Genomic DNA, 17250 nt, shown 5'->3' on the forward strand with positions numbered 1-17250 from the left:
CCCTTAGAATAACAGTAGAATAACGTTCTACAAACCAGAAACTAACGTTCTATTTCCGTAAACAAAACTTTCCTGGCTTACCAAAAACTAACCCTTAAAAAAAATAACGTTCTGGGAACCAAAAACTAACATTCCCAGAAAGTTCTGGGAACCAAGAGTTGTTAGTAGGGATTTTCCGGTCAGTGAAGGTCGTTTTGACTCATCTGGCACATCCTGGTATTCATCAGCTGTTTTGGGACAGGTTTGCTGTACATTTATCTGACACAGTGGTTTTAAAAGTGTTGACTGATATGTTTTTTGTTTTGTTTTTTCAGTTAACGTTACGCAGTGAAAGATGACGGATGAGGACCCAAAAATATGGACGGCGGACAAATCTTGCAACTCCATAGAGGTACATAGTGTGCAAATCATGTTGAAATAAATAGCTTCTTAAGTACCTATAATAATAAAACAACAAGTATTTGTTATCCAAAGAAACACATCTTTAATAAGAAGATTCAAAGTTAGTAGGCTAATTGTTGGTTATAGTTCGAGCTCGCATCACTTCAATCACTTGTTTAACTTGTAGCCTACACCAAACTTTTTTTTGGGGGGGGGGGGCACTCCAGCACATGATAGTGCTTCCTTAATCACATTCTAAACATATCTTAACTAATTGGATCATTATCTACAGTAATTAAGTTAACACATTTCGGCTATATTAGGCTACAAACACAAATATTTAACATAACTGTCCCAAATCAGTCTCAAACTATATTGGGTCACTGGGCACCTAAAACTGTTTAAATGGATCCTTTTCTGCTGTCCACCCATGTGACGTCCTCCACCCTCCTTTCCAGACTCAGCTGTAAGTATAAATACTGATGTCAGTCTGCTTAGCTTTGTATGGTCCACTGACAGTCAAACAGACATGCTGTACATCACTTACTAAAAAAACATTGGAATAACAGATTAAGGATTTTGTAAGGTAGGTGTATATTGCTTTGAATGCTGGCATCTTTGGGACAGCATTGTAGCAAGTGCATATATAATTGATCGCTATGTTTTGAAAGTGGATAGTGGTTGTTTTACTGCATTTAAAAGAAAAAGTGAAAGATGAATAATTTTAACCAAGAAATGTGCTTTATATGTTAAATTGTAGTAAAAAATAATACAAAAAATCATAATTTTTAGTAATAGCAGTAGTAAAATATATTATAAAATATAAAAGATTTTGAATCATATATATATATATATATATATTCAGATTCAAAGAACACAGGATAAGATGTTACTATCCTTTGTGCAAGCATTTCCAAGAGTTCATGAACAGAGAGCCTGATGAAATTTGGGGAGCGCATCGTCAGTAGTGTACCTTTGGTTCCTAGGGTGTTTCGGCCTTTCACACTATACACCCTCCCTACAGGCGGCCAGCGACAGGATGATCAATCCTACGCTTGCGTCCCATACCCAATTAGTCATAGGAGTTGCCTTGTTGTTGATAGCCAACATCCCATTATTAAGATGCAGATTTTATAATAATATCTCGAACATGCTGATGAGGATGGAAAAAAATTGATCTGCATGTTAATTTAAAGACGGTGCAGAAATGTTTAAGAATAGGTTTCGGAAAATTGCCTTTTTTCCTGTGGGTTAACACAGTTAACTTATCTGTGGGTTAACTTATCTTGACAATGTCGATTTCTTCTTGTCAGTCTTTTTGGTCTGAAACTCCACCAGAAGCCATGTCACCAGCCATCTCCAGAACTGCTGTAGGGGAGATAAACCATCGGTGGAGCCAACTCAAGTTCCGCCTTCAGTATAGAAAAGGATGGAATGAAATGTTGGATGAGACCTTCCTCATGCAGAACAAAAAGTAAAGAATTAATTATTCATCAATACAGTAAAATAGAAACTGGATTTTTTTTCCCAACAAAGAAATGCTAGGAAAAGTTAGGTTTTAGACTTTGGTTCTGTCTAAATGAACACATTTTGTCATGACTGTGCTTTAAAATGGTACACAGCTGCCTCTTTAACTACTTTGCAGTCTAATAATTTAACAATGCATGTCTTAAATAGCTTAAAAATTATTATATGTATATAAACCAAACAGAAAATGAAATTGCCTACAAAACATTTTAACTGAGACTGAAATACTTACAGAAATCTGTGCAGAGATTAAGTACAAAAAGAAAGGGAAATGATGTTAAAAGAATATCAACAGTGTGCTGCTGCCTTGCGAACATAACCATGTTAGGAGTCATGTCTCTTTATTTTCTGCAGAGTAAATGACATCCCCCTGTTTTCCGCCACAAAGGAGAATAATGCAGCCTGTATAAAGAAACTGCTTGACTGTTCATCTACAAATATCTTTGAGAGAGGTAAACCACTTTTTGCCTTTATTTAATGGCACACTAAATGACAAACCCAGACTTGAATGTGTTATCTGGCATTGGTGTGCATTCTAGGTGAACTTGGAGAGACGGCTCTGCATGTTGCTGCCATGAATGATCATTTTGATGCGGCTGTGGCGTTGATGGAAGGAGCGCCGGAGCTCATCAACGAGCCCATGACCTCTGAACTCCACCAAGGTCTTTATTTAAAAACCAGAAACCTCCTCAAACATTTCATGCAACTGAATAGCTCTTTGCAGGTCTGATGAATGTATGATGTGATTGACAGGTTTAACTCCTCTTCACATTGCTGCTGTTAACCAGAATGTTGACTTAGTAAGGGAGATGATAGCAAGAGGAGGTGATGTGGCGTCGCCCAGGGTCACAGGCATGTACTTCCGCAAAAGAAGAGGAGGGCTTCTGTACTTTGGTGAGATGGATGTTTTTATTGTATTAATGATTTTGATTAAATCTGATCATTTGAATAGTTATGGATGTGGATGAGCATCTGGAGAGATGCAGTTTCCCATGACTATGACATAAATAAATAAATTGTGTGACTGTAGGTGAGCACATCCTGGCATTTGCGAGCTGTGTGGGTAATGAAGAAATTATAGCCATGCTGATAAAAGCTGGGGCTAATGTCCGGGCCCAGGATTCCCTCGGTAAGAGGAAGTCACCTTTTACTCACAATGTGATATTTCTGTCTGCATCTTTTGTTGTAACTCTTTCTCTCGGTCGTGAACAGGTAATACCATTCTTCATCTGTTGGTTCTGCAGCCAAATAAAACAACTGCATGTCAGGTTTTTGATCTGCTGATGTCAAAAGATGCAGATCTGGACCCTGCTATCCCTTTAGACATGTTACCAAACTACAGAGGCCTCACACCGCTCAAACTCGCTGCGAAGGAGGGCAACCTCATGGTAAGAGAGAGACCTTTACATGCACCTCTTTCAAAAACGCCTCTTTAACTAGAACAGAACTGCGTAGTAACAGTTTGCAGCATTTCATGATTTTGTGATGCTGCACAGGTTTTCCAGCAGATTGTCAACCGCAGGCGGATTTTTCAGTGGAGTCGGGGACCATTGTCCTCCAACCTTTACGACCTCACTGAGATTGACTCCAGGGAGGATGACCTCTCAGTGCTTGAGATCATTGTCAGCAGTCAGAAAGCAGAGGTTGCTGCACTTGTAAACTTTAAAAGAGAAGATAAAAATCATCAGCAGTAACAGATTCAATCAAATTGTTATTGCTGGGCTATTCTTAGTTCATCTTCTAACAAAGTGCTTTGTGTATCCTCTCTTGTCTTAGGCCAGAAGGATTCTTGATTTGACTCCAGTTCGACAGCTTGTCAGACTGAAGTGGAATCTGTATGGCAAACATTACTTCAGGTGCCTTACTATCACATACTAGAAGTTTGGTTATTATTTTTCTTTAATTAATAGATTAACAAATATTTGCAGCCATAAAATTAAAGAAGTGTGCTATTCTATTCATGTTAATCAAGTGAACTTTACTTAAATATCTACATTTCTTAAATTTCTTCAACCTCAAAATCCACAAAATTCTGATTTTTAGTGTTTATTGGAAAAAAGTGCAAAAATTTGGAAGGCAAATGCTTTGTCTGTTTTTAGGTCAATGAATTACATTTTATGGTAAAAACAAAATAATAATAATAATAATAATATATGCATATATTATTTTATATATAATAGATATATAATCTAGGGTCTAAATGTAATATAAACAGATGAGTTTTTATAATTATATTTAAAATGTAAGGCAATATGACATGGAGGTTATTGCAGGTACAGGTTGTGCCTGTTTATCAGAAAATATTTCACTTTGAAAGCAGTGATGTGCTATGAAACGATGTTTATGATTTGAGCTGCACTGATGATGTTGCTCTATTGATCTGTTTGCAGGTTGTTGACGTTGGTGTACCTGCTGTATATCAGCATATTCACTTTGTGTTGTATAAACCGTCCCCTGAAGGACATTCCTGAGAATTACACCAAAGCAGACGACGACCATACCATTAAAGTGCAGAAAAGCTTAAAGGTGTGAAATGTTATCATGTCTCTGTATATTAAAGCACTTTCATGTATGTGTGCAAGAACTAACAGTAATGTCTTTTTGTATGTTTAGGAGAGCTATCAGACCTATAGCGATCACCTGCGTTTAATTGGAGAAATTATCAGTGTCATAGGAGCCATCGTGATTCTGCTGATAGAGGTCAGCAAAACATAGTTTGACATTAGAAACAATATATATATATATATATTATATACAAATGTAATTATTTTCAGATTCCCAGTATTTTGAAAATGGGGGCTAAACGCTATTTTGGACAGTCTGCTCTCGGAGGGCCCTTCCATGTCACTTTGTAAGTGCATATTGTTATATATAACATATAATGGTGTGAAATATTATTACAGCTTAAAATATTTGTTTCTATATTCTATTTAATTGCATTCCTGCGATGGCCAAGCTGAATTATCTGCATCATTACTTTAGTCTTCATTCAAATTATCTGCTGCTCAAGAAACGTATTATTATAAATGTATTGTAAAATAGTTTTTATTTAATTTGAGTTTTTATTGTCATATTTAATCAATTTAATTTCACTTTTGCAGGTTGTCAAATGAATAAAAACCGAAAATCATTTTTATATATATTTTTTAACAGACAGCATAAAGTGTTTTATACATTTTTATGCATGCTAAATAATAAAGTTGCCTGTATATTACAGGAAAGGGTTTCCTTGCAAGAGAATAATCTTATTGGATGGTCTTTCGCATGAAAATTAATGAAGAAATTGAATGGAAATGCGTGCATTCACTCACACTTCATTTCCGTGTATTTCTGGGGCAGGGTTATCTACGCGAGTCTGGTTGTGATTTTGTGTGTGCTGCGGACCACTGAAATTGCAGAAGAGCTCGTGCCGATGGCTTTGGCTTTGGTTCTCGGCTGGTCCAATGTTTCGTACTTCGCCCGAGGTTTTCAGATGCTGGGACCCTACGTCATTGTGATTCAGAAGGTGGAGCATTTCGCTGAGGCGGCCTCTCACTCTTGTTGTTGGTTTTTAGACCCAGTATATCTTTATAATGCACATGTGGGGATGTTCTTTTGCAGATATTATTTGGCGATATGACAAAGTTCATGTGGTTGTTACTTGTCATCCTCATTGGATCCTCTGCTGGTTAGTTTAAATACAGTTGCATCAAAAGATACTCATATCATATGTGAATTTGTAAACAATTACTTCCTTGTCTACTTCCTCAGGTTTGTGGGTCTTTTACGGGACTCAAGAACCTTTAGCTCTTTCGTTATTCCGCTCGTTCCCCATCACCCTCTTCAGTCAGTTTGAGGTGAGCATCGCTCTGGTTGACTTGCCGGTGGACACTACGCTCTACACCCATCCAGTGGTGCACTGTATCCACGTCTGGTTTAGTGTGGTCGCTTACACTCTCCTGTTCAACCTCGTGATTGCCATGATGAGTGACACGCTGTGGAGGGTCACCCAGGAGCGTGACGAACTCTGGAGGACCCAGGTTGGTAGTGTAGCTAGTACAGTCCCACAGTAATTGTTCTGGAAGCATGTTGGGTGAAAATCAGTCTCTCTTTTCGTAGGTGGTGGCCACTACTCTGATGCTGGAACGGAAGTTACCACTGCGCCTGTGGCCAAGATTGGGCATCTGCGGTCTGGAATTTGGCCTTGGAGAACGCTGGTTCCTCCGGTAAGGATGCCTTTAATCTCGATTCCAATACAAAAGCATCACAAAACACTCTCAGTTTGATTAGTATTATTTATTAACAATATCTCATGATTCCAGAGTGGAGGATCGCAACAGCTCATTGATGCGAAAGATGAAACGCTTCATTAATGTGTTCTCAAAGGATGAAGAACCAGCTAAGGAGGAGGAGGATACAGGCAAGAGTGAGCCTAGAAATGATCTACTGCAAACCAATTTAACTTTGCAAAACAAGCCTAAACCCCATAGTAGACAGATGAAAAACTGGCAGCTAATTCGGAATAGAATATGCTGTGAAAAGGAAGAAACTGTGGATTCTCCAGATGTCTATTTCTAAAAATGTTAGGAATGTTTGGGTGATATGATATTCCTAATATTTAAATCGTTCCTGTTAAATTGTTTAGTGTTTTATAATATGGAAATATATAGGTGTTGTATTGGGTAGACAAAATTTAACTGTGCACCATCTATATATTGTAAAATATAAAGGTGGAAGTTTAATTAATCAAAATACAGAAAGACATTTCAGAGAAAGTATGAGCAATTTAGAGCATTATCGTGTGACCGTTACATATTAAGTGCAAATAATCAAGCTTTGTAAACATGATCAGTAAAGTTAGAAACAGGTGCAATTGCAATAAAAAATAAACAGGATATATTTTCTACTGCTTTTTTTTATGAAAAAAAAATGTTGATGGACCAAATGTCCAAATGAGACCAAATGTCTATAATTTTCTAACTGCAATCTTAAGCGAAAAGGTGATTATCTTGAGGATTTGTTATGATAGGTATGATGTCCAGATGTATACTGTAGGTGATTTCAGTGGGTGTAGGACATCTATATCTTTTGACAGATGTATTGTAAGTATAAACTGCAGGAAGATGGGCGCCAGCTCCGTTCAGGTGGTTCATTTCCAGCCAGGATGGCACACTGTCCAGGGAAGGAAACATCTCCCCAATATCTGTGTGTGTGCATAAGGACCATAGTCAGTCAGTAGCCATGGTACTAAACCACATTTAAACATATTTTCATTTTTCAATACTTTTTTTGTATTTGTAACCATGTGATAAATTAAGCTTGAATGGCAAGGTGGATTTTTTTCCAAGTGCCTATCTGAGTTTATTTCCTATTTAATTTATATATTTTTTAAAATCCTAATGGTTTCTCACATTTTCTAAATGTTCCCCTCTTTATTTTAAATATTCAGTTTTCTTTTTCAAAATTATTGATTTATTTTTCTGTTGTTTTGTCCAGAATTAGAGGGAGATTTATTTATTTATTTTTGTCTAAAAACAATCAATAACTTAAATATATTTGTATAATTTATTTTAACCATTCACAGAATATTTGAAAAACAAATCAATTGGAAAAGTGTCAAACAAAATGGGAAAAATCTTTGGAAATTATTTGCTTATTTTTATGGTTAAACAGCTAACAAATAGTGTAGTAAACAGAGCCAACTTTTTTCAACTGGCCCCTTTTGAACCATAATTATTTTCCCACCTCACTGTCAATACAGTGTTGTTAATCCATGTCCATTCATTTGTCCCCAGATGATTTAGCCCAATCCAGTAGTTTAAACTCCCCTTCGTACTCAGATACATCTGCAGAGATTAGATATATTTGAAAAGCATATGAATATATTAATATGTGAATCACTTCTGTTAGTATTTACTGATTTGCTGACCTGAACGCGTTCATTAGTAATGACGGCAAGATCTCCTCCCTTCCTCTGGCACTCCTTCCTGCTCTGTTGCCAGGGGAGGCGGTGTTGAGACAGGAAGTAACAAGTATTCTCGAACCTCAGCCAGCCCTTGCCACAATCCCTGCACAGACGTTCTGCAGACACATTTAGGTGGGGAACCAAGAAAACACTGAAGTGAAGTAAAAAATAAGTTTTAATATAGAAAAAAAGTCAAACATACATAAAACCTAGTTTAGATAACTGTATGTCTGTTCACAAACTCACGAGGCAGTTGGTAAAGCTCTTGGCATCTCTCAAAGCTGCATTTCTGTTCTGATAGAGACCTGGTAGTCTGCTCTACCTCCTGACATGGCTGCGTCCCAGTCACTGTTCCGAATATAATGTAACAATGTATCCTCTATTAACCAGTTACCATGGCAATCACCATTTCCACCAAAATACCAAAGTCACTGCAGCTCTTTGTGGATCCTAATAAAGTAACATGGAGGTCTGGAAACAAGTTGGAGCACATTTTAAATCACATTTTCCTAAAGGTAAATGCTATATTGTTTTTTGTACTAATTTAACCCTCCTATTGTTAAAAAAACTGCACCCACTTGTGACCCTTGAAAACCATTAAAAAAGTATTCACTCTTGATTATGCTCAAGAGTTGGTCTAAAGACTGTTTTGTGTGTTTTTATCTGGTCTCAAAGTATATTATGATTACGTGTTTTGAATACAATAATTATAGAATAACAATTAAATAAAGCAAGAGAGCAACTTTTTTTTCTGGCTCATAATGTATTATAGCAGCTTCTGTATTATTCTACTAATTAGTCTATGAACATGTTATGAAATTGAAGACAATTACATCCATTTATTGTGAGAACAGTGAGTGTGAACGGTTGTAAACCCTATGTTATTAAATGTTATTCATTCAAATTTAATACTAATTTACAAATAAAACATTAAAAAAATACTATTGGATAACATACTGAAAGGCCAAAGGTCACAAGTGGATCTCGGTAGTCAAACCTGGGAAAGACCATACAGACCATGTCTTTAATTAGGCTGTTATTTTATTTTATTTTTTACTATTATTGTTAAAAACCGTTAGCTTTATATTTCGCTTGTTTAGATAGTTGACCGCCTGTTTCCAATATCAAACACGATATGGTATTTATAGCGTAAAAAAAGACCCAAAGACAATAAAGGGCTAAATGAATATATTTAATAGATTCCCATCTGTACAGATAAAAGACGGTCGTACTTACTCTTCATAAAGAGCACAAGGACCACGATCAGCAGCAGGACGCAGGTGACAAAAAGAACCAGCGAAACAATGCGGTAAAGACGGAGCTTCCGGCTAATATCTTGCGATGGATCTGGAGAAAAATATGATACATTTGTCGTTACATTGACCATCAAATAACGGAAGTCAAGAGATGTGCAGTCGCAAAATTCATCACCTGAATCCGGCTGCAGCGGTTTCGGTTCAGACTTGCCTTCTGTGTACTTGCCGAAATTGCAAAGTTTTACATACATGATTCTGCGAATGCAAAACCGGCTAAGTTTGACAAAGGCCAGGGAATATTCGCCAGGCGTTTGTAATGTAATGCGCACTTGAGCGCATCTGGGCTCTTTATGTGCGCGCTAACGCACTACAGGGGGCTTGGACCGCGCGCAGGGGCTTTGATGACGACGCTCGAACACAATACCGGCTCTGTGTCCTCGCGTGACCTTCTGAAGGCTTCAAGTTCGCTCTGGACAAAATAAGATACCCGCTGTCCTCGAGAGAACAAAATATGCAGCTGTGTCCCAGATATGCTTTTTACTATGTGAACAAAGGTCATACATAAGACACAAGAGCAATCTATCATTTATGCGGTGCTTGGTAACATTAGTTTCAAACGATCGAGAAAACACTGGTTAAGCTATAGTTTAATTGACAGAAACTCTGCTATAAAAGAGTAACCTGTTTAATATTAACTATAACTAAGCACAACTATAACAACTCACAATGTTAGTCTATTTTAAAAAAGGATATGCTGCTGTAAAAACTTAATTGACACAGTTGACTGGCAAGGCAATTAACATGGCAATGGTGAAACATGGTGATAAAAAAATGAGATGGGAGGAAAAATGATAGATTATAATTATTAAAAAATGTTTAATGCTTTTGCATTCTCCCAAAATAGATTGCATAGCTTGCAAAGGTTTTTCATTGCCCAAGTTTTTCGTGTTAAAAAAAAAAATTTAAGAGGAACTTAGCACAAAGATTTTGTGAAGGAAAGAGGGAATGCAAAGTTTCTTTTATGAGCGAATGTAAAGATCCTTGATTCCACAAAGGGATTCCTGGAAGTCCCTGCATGATTTATATTTTTTAATTGTTTTATTTTTATGTGCTAATATATTGTTGGTTTACATTTTTACGTTCTATTTTAATGTCACCTAAATGCCACTTGTGTGCATGTCATTATCATTAAATCATAACTTGGTTCTCATATAAGCACAGCTATATATTTTATTGATTTTTTAAAAACTTTTTTTTTTTTCATTTAACCAGAATCTTTACAGTATAGACCATTCACGTACATCTTTGATATAACTTTTTATCTTGTGATCGGAAATAACGTTGGTTTTGTTTGATATTTTGCTAATTCACTTTTCCTCTCTATCTGTTTTTGTTCCTCTTTCTGTCCATTTTCACTTGTCCTGTTTTAGACCATACAGCTGGATCCTATATTACACATTTTTACATCACACAATGAATATGCACATGAATGCATGTACAAAAAATATATAATTATATATACACTGTTAAAAATAAAGGTTCTTTATTGGCATCAATGGTTCCAAGAAGAACCTTTAATGCAAGTAATACAATCCTTTCCAATGCACAAAGGTTTCTTTATAGTGGAAAAAAGTTTCTTTAGATTATCAAAATATTTTTTACACTAAGTGGAAAAAGGTGGTTCTTTTAAGATCTATTTATTAATAGGTGCTTTAAGCAACCTAAACTAGTTCTCCATTTTTAGAAATGTAGCATTATTTCGATAAAGTATTTGAATAATCCGAATTCTTTTTTCATATTTTAAGCTTGCGCACAAAACAAACTCCTGGCATTCATATCATTAAATGAGTATTTTTATTCACTTTATTAGCCATTTATTGTCCTGAAATGTGCAGTACTAAGAAAATGAGTTTGTGTTACCTTTATAGAGTGTATAAGAGCGAGTTGAAGAGGGCACACCATATTCATGTTGAGATGAACTGGTGAGAGTGGAGTAAATATTCACTTCTTCTACATTATCTGCTGCAAAGTCATTCGGAGAAAGTGCAGTTGCAAACAAGAATTAAGAATGAAAAGAAAACAGGCAGTAAGTGTATTGACGTGTATATAATGACTGAATACTGACATTTTCTGCTCACATACTGCAACCTCTCCCAAAGTAAAGGGAGGAGTTCTGTATTAAACTTCAACAGAATTAATAGCTTGTTTAAGCTTATAAATTAACATTTTACCTTTTGTCTCCTCCTTCTGATCTTCTTTCTCCTTATCCTCCTCAACCATTGCAATTTCCTCCAACTCCACTTCTACCTCTTTCTTGCTCTCCATTTTTTTCTGTCTGCTAATTCCCTTGAGTTTCGTTTTCCTGGCCAACTTGTCAGAGATCCCAGTATGGATGCAAACTCTTTAGCAAAACTGATTTAATTTACTATTGTCTTAACAACTGTTTAGAGAAAAAAAATGACACTGTGACCAAAAAGCCTGACACTTGTAAATATGCTGACCTGATGCAAATTCACATCAGGATAATTCTGAGCATCACACATGATCAGTTGTTTTCCGCAACTTCCTCATTACAGTCCAGCACATCGCTATGTTATCCTTCACTTCTCTCTTTTTCATACTGTCAGAACGAATTAAACCACTAGTCATGTCTTATCCTAAAGGAAAAGAAATTCAAACATATGAAACACTGTTTATATGATTCACTAATGTGTCTTTATGGTAAAGTGTTAAATATCATTATATTTATATATATATATATATATATATATATATATATATATATATATATATATATATATATATATATATATATATATACAGTACAGACCAAAAGTTTGGACACACCTTCTCATTCAAAGAGTTTTCTTTATTTTCATGACTATGAAAATTGTAGATTCACACTGAAGGCGTCAAAACTATGAATTAACACATGTGGAATTATATATGGAATTATATACATAACAAAAAAGTGTGAAACAACTGAAAATATGTCATATTCTAGGTTCTTCAAAGTAGCCACCTTTTGCTTTGATTACTGCTTTGCACACTCTTGGCATTCTCTTGATGAGCTTCAAGAGGTAGTCACCTGAAATGGTCTTCCAACAGTCTTGAAGGAGTTCCCCGAGAGATGCTTAGCACTTGTTGGCCCTTTTGCCTTCTGTCTGCGGTCCAGCTCACCCCTAAACCATCTCGATTGGGTTCAGGTCCGGTGACTGTGGAGGCCAGGTCATCTGGCGCAGCACTCCATCACTCTCCTTCTTGGTCAAATAGCCCTTGATGCCTTCAGTGTGACTCTACACTTTTCATAGTCATGAAAATAAAGAAAACTCTTTGAATGAGAAGGTGTGTCCAAACTTTTGGTCTGTACTGTATATAAAATGCTAAATATTATAAATAATGGCAATAGTATAAATATGAACTGAACCTAATTTCTAATAAAACAAATGCTGTAAACATTATGTACAAACTTATACACAAGCTTAAACATTTGATATATTTTTATTATATGCACAAAGTTATTGATAATACTTTACAAAAAAAGAAAGAAAAACGAGAACAAAAACCTATTTGCATTAAATACAAATGACGCACTCCTGGTAGAGAAAGATGAAATTAATACTTGCTTACTTTACTACTTTTTTTTTAAATGTATGTCTATTTTTGTTTTTGACCTTCCATCTTCTCTTTAGTGTTTCTCAGTTCTCAAGTCCCAATGCTTTAATAATCGGTTGAATGCATCTCATTGTAGTTTCCACTGAATACTGATAAATACAAACAGCACCCTTTAGTCCCCATTATTGAACAACGGCCTCAGTAGCTACAATGTATTGGTGGTAAAATAATGTGTCATCTTTCTCTCTCTTTCTCCATCTCTTCTCTCCAGTCCTTTCGTCCTCCGTCTCAGGCACCGTAAACACTCTCATTACTGTATGTCATGTACAGGAACAGGTCTTCCTCATGGTGCTCCTAAAAAAAAGAGACAGAGGTGATACATTTAGATCAAAGCTGTTTTGAACATGAAAGAACACTGAAAAATGTGTCACTGTTTCCACAAAAATATTAAGCAGCACAACTTTTTTCAACATTGAGAATACTAAGAAATGTCTTGAGCAGCAAATCTATTAGAATAATTTGAAGGATCATAATATACGTGACCCTGGACCACAAAACCAGTCATAAGTCACATGTTATATTTGTAGCAACGGCTAAAACTTGCATAAAAGGAATAAATTAAATCAGCGTTAATGAAGAGGAAGGGTGCTTGAGTTACCTCATACACCGCAGACAGGGGGGAACTGGATGGAGGGAGGGAATTTTTTACGAAAAAGAAGAGTGCTTCCTCTGGTCTCATAGACACCCGCTGTCTGATCAGGAAGCAGAGCTGACCAACTGGATGAAAAGAGGGAGGGTGTGGAGAGAAACTCAGTCAGATCAAAACTTAACGGTTTCATTTCTTTCTTCAAATGAAGACAGAAATTAGAGAAGTTTAGGGTCAGACAGAGTCTCAAAAAATAGAAAAGGCCTTAATATCCCAGCATAAAATTACGCAATGCTTATGGAAAATCATAAGTTGAGTTGATTTTCTCTGTAAATCTACAGATGTTATTCAGGAGCATATATAAAATAAGAGTCGTCACCTGTGAGGTCTGAAGGAACAAGGAATTTCTTTTTGTCAAGTTCCGGAGCTCGTGACCTTGTGGCTCTCTCTACTATTAGCTAAGGAGACAAACAAACAAATACCCAAAATAATATTAGCAGAAATTCTGAAAATTAAAATTCAGCCATTATTTTCTCACTCTCTCATATCGTTTTTACTGACTTTCTTTTGTGAAACATAAAAGAAGATATTCTGAGAATTTTTGTGTGGATAAAACAGAACTGAACAGTCACAAAAGCGGTTTGGTTACCAACATTCTTCAGAATGTCTTCCTTTATGTTCTGAAGAAGAATAAAGGTCTTAAAGATTTGGGATGACATGAGAGTGAGTGAATAATTACTAAATTTTCATTTTTAGCTGAAGAAACCGTCTTTATAATGTATCAGAAGTGTTATAATGTTTGTTATTGTATTTTCCAACCGTGAGACTGACCGGGATTTTATCCGGATGTTTGGCGCGGACTCGCTCCCCTTCCGCTCTCCTGACCTCCAGAGGAACACTTCGCTGATACTGGCTAGACATCTGAGGGCCAAATACACATCAACATTAAAATATAACAAACAAAAACATCTCAGGCTTACTCCTCATCATTTGTTATCATCATTTAAACATGGGCAGAAACAAACCCTGCCTGTCAGATATGCATATGATCATTAATAAAACTTTTATTCTCTAAATCAGTCAATCATATATTTAAGAGGTAACAATTTTTCAATCTCTCTAGGGCTTCTGCCTTCCTGCCATGGGCTCTTCTCTCCTTTGCCCTGAGTCCAGATGTTGTTGACATATACTTCTGCCATATGTTAATAATCATTTTTAGAGGCCTGTGACAATACAAAGCTAACATAAGCAATTTTATATTTTTACATTTTTAATAATAACTAGCTATATAGTTAGAAAAGACACAAAATTTATTAACCATCAGAATGATGGCACAACTTTAGAGCTTTTTAATGTCATTTTATCAAAGGTCGTGGAAAATGCTTCAATGTATTACTGTGGAACTAGACTGACTACAATGCCTGTTTGTTTTGGTCTGTTTGTTCACCCACCCAACCACGCCTCTTATATACCCTGCAGAAGAATATGAAATAATACAGACATGAACATGCATCCCATCAGAACACAAGCATTAAATGTGTCATATGGCATTTTTTGCATTTATTCCCACTTACTTTGACATCGGAATGGCTAAGTGTGCAAAAACCATGACAGAAAATTCACCGAATACTGCAGCAGATCACGTGGGCCATAAATGAAGCTGACCTTTAGCGGTCTTTTTTTCTGTTCTCCAAATAGCAGGTTTTACTGAGTGGAAGACCACTGTAGTTGTTTGCGTGCGCTATATTTATCGCAAACATGTATTCGTGTATGTGCATTTCATTTTTTGGACATGCGAAATGGCACTTACATTAGTAAAGTTACTTGTGTAAATACTATAATATGTGAATATCCCAAGTATTCAGTTACGTAATATCATCACTGAACAGTATTTTTGTAACTGTTGTCTGCATCGGAAACAGTTGAGAAGCCAATGGGCTTGTCACGTGATTCATGATAATGTTGCGAAGACACGTTGTAACAGTGAGTGGTGCATTGCGAAAACATGTCCTCCACAGCACTCCCCGATGCACAATTTCCACAAACTCAGCTTTTAATTATAAACAATAATCTGCTGTCGTCAGACAGTAACGTTATATGATAATGTAAGATAACGGCGCCCATAACAACTGCTGATGACGTTAGGCCGCGAGCTCACATGATGTGAACTGCTATTCCGCAGAATCCTCGAGCATTAATGCGGGTGACCGCGGGCTTGCTGTTTGAACTTTTGATTCACCACAAATTCACGTACGTTTCCAGGATGAAACTAGCCTTACCCACAGTCGCTAAAGTTAACTGGGTTTACTGGTCGTTGTGGTAAGCACGAAACATACCTTGGGTAGTTACTGATGGATTCAGGAAGAAGTAAAATACAACGCCCGCCTTCCCCACTTGAACGAATATAAGACGACCGAATAAGCGCAGTAATATTGCTGATTTCCAAAACTCAACCACTTTGTATATTGCAAATCGCATTCTACGTTAAAGATGTCGACTGGCCCACTTCTCCCACTAAAACGTCAACAAATAATGTACCGCCTTATTCTGGGAACTGACCAATGGAAATTCTGAAGATAGACTGACTTTATCGTCTAGCCATTTACAAAAGAGAGGAGGCGGCATTTAAATGTGTTTACTGTGCTTCTATTGGCCAGAGTGTACTGTCACTCATTAGTCTTCTGGGTCAGTGGAACCAATCAAAATAAAGGAGCTCTATGGGCTGAAATGTGTGCCACCAGAAACTGATTTGAATTGCTAAACTTGAATAATTGCATTGAATAACTGAATTTGAATAACATAATTTGAAAATTCTGTTTAATTTGAATCATTGCATTGAAAAACTGAATCTGAATTGTATAATTTGAAATTGTATTTATTCAAAAACTGAATCTGAATTGTAGTCTAATAAAATTTGTCCAATAAAATTTGATCCTCACTTAAAATTAAACTCTCTATATATCTTCACATTCACTTCACACAATTCAGATTCAGTTCTCAAATTCAATTTCAAGTTACTGAGACAGACATCCGGGTAGTTGGAGGATGAAGGAAGAGCAATCGAGCACAGATCGATAGATAGCGTTCATTGGCGCACAGGAGCCAATCAGCACCTACGTTTTGAAGCATAGTACGTACCCACCATGAAACAAGGAAGAAGTGCTTGCCTTGCCGACTGACTTGACCACCATGGATCCGGTGTGATAAGAATTTTTATTTTTAAATATGAAAGACAAGAAAAGGAAAGTGCTAATATTAGTTGGTTAAGTGCTGGCGAAAAAGATGAGTCTTTAGATGTTTCTTGAAAATGAGTAAAGACACAGTTGTACGAATAGAGATAAGGAGGTCATTCCACCAGCTGGGCACAGTCCAGCAAAAGGTCAGTGAGAGTGATTTAGAACTTTTTGGGGATGGCACCACGAGGTGTCGTTCACTTGCAGAGCGCAAACTTCTAGAGGGCACATGAGATTTAACCATTGAGTTTTGGTTTGTTGGTGCCGTGCCAGTGGTCGTAATAAGTGTAATAATTAATTATGTTGTTATATATGGTTTTGCTTACAGGCAGTTAATGTACTGTAATTACTGATTGTCTATTATTTAAGAAACTATTGTTTTCAAAGAAAATCATACAGTAATTATCACACTATTTAAATTATGATGACAGAAATTACAATTGTAATTGACCTTAACTCATAACACAGAACATAAAATAGTACATTATAATAATAATTCTACTGATCTTTTTTTTTTACACATAAATTGTCAAGCAATATGCACACTATCAATGTAATCCATTTATACATTTTTCGAAATACATAACATTTCAAAGAATCTTTACAGAAAGACATACTGTTGTGTCTATATGGTCAAAAACACCCTCA

The 17250-nt window shown here is 36.3% G+C and overlaps 3 protein-coding genes across 4 annotated transcripts; 1 reads left to right on the top strand and 2 right to left on the bottom strand.

The window, feature by feature from the left end:
• The first annotated feature begins 294 nt into the window (after nt 1-294).
• On the top strand, nt 295-6465 carry LOC132157907 (transient receptor potential cation channel subfamily V member 5-like). Its single transcript, XM_059567168.1, has 17 exons — nt 295-391; nt 1695-1855; nt 2263-2360; nt 2448-2570; nt 2662-2802; nt 2939-3037; nt 3121-3296; nt 3405-3551; nt 3685-3764; nt 4299-4434; nt 4522-4608; nt 4683-4759; nt 5248-5413; nt 5509-5575; nt 5659-5927; nt 6007-6113; nt 6210-6465. The coding sequence occupies exons 1-17, from the start codon at nt 335-337 to the stop codon at nt 6463-6465; spliced, it is 2247 nt and encodes a 748-aa protein (XP_059423151.1). The 5' UTR covers nt 295-334.
• Nucleotides 6466-6806: 341 nt separating this feature from the next.
• On the bottom strand, nt 6807-11715 carry si:dkey-26c10.5 (uncharacterized protein LOC563797 homolog). 2 transcript variants are annotated; one of them, XM_059567617.1, is made up of 7 exons: nt 11340-11715; nt 11029-11130; nt 9089-9199; nt 8099-8200; nt 7817-7968; nt 7633-7733; nt 6807-7090 (listed from the first exon to the last, which is right to left on the bottom strand). In XM_059567617.1, the coding sequence occupies exons 1-7, from the start codon at nt 11431-11433 to the stop codon at nt 6967-6969; spliced, it is 786 nt and encodes a 261-aa protein (XP_059423600.1). In that variant the 5' UTR covers nt 11434-11715; the 3' UTR covers nt 6807-6966. The 2 variants fall into 2 exon arrangements, with proteins under 2 accessions (XP_059423600.1, XP_059423599.1); XM_059567616.1 differs by lacking the exons at nt 11029-11130; nt 11340-11715 and adding an exon at nt 9284-9563.
• Nucleotides 11716-12590: 875 nt separating this feature from the next.
• Nucleotides 12591-15908, bottom strand: zgc:92606 (uncharacterized protein LOC100000242 homolog). Its single transcript, XM_059567618.1, has 5 exons — nt 15706-15908; nt 14201-14290; nt 13749-13827; nt 13382-13500; nt 12591-13077 (listed from the first exon to the last, which is right to left on the bottom strand). The coding sequence occupies exons 2-5, from the start codon at nt 14288-14290 to the stop codon at nt 13012-13014; spliced, it is 354 nt and encodes a 117-aa protein (XP_059423601.1). The 5' UTR covers nt 15706-15908; the 3' UTR covers nt 12591-13011.
• Nucleotides 15909-17250: the final 1342 nt, after the last annotated feature.

The sequence above is a fragment of the Carassius carassius genome, chromosome 15 (genome assembly GCF_963082965.1).
Source record: "Carassius carassius chromosome 15, fCarCar2.1, whole genome shotgun sequence".
Classification (NCBI taxonomy): domain Eukaryota; kingdom Metazoa; phylum Chordata; class Actinopteri; order Cypriniformes; family Cyprinidae; genus Carassius; species Carassius carassius.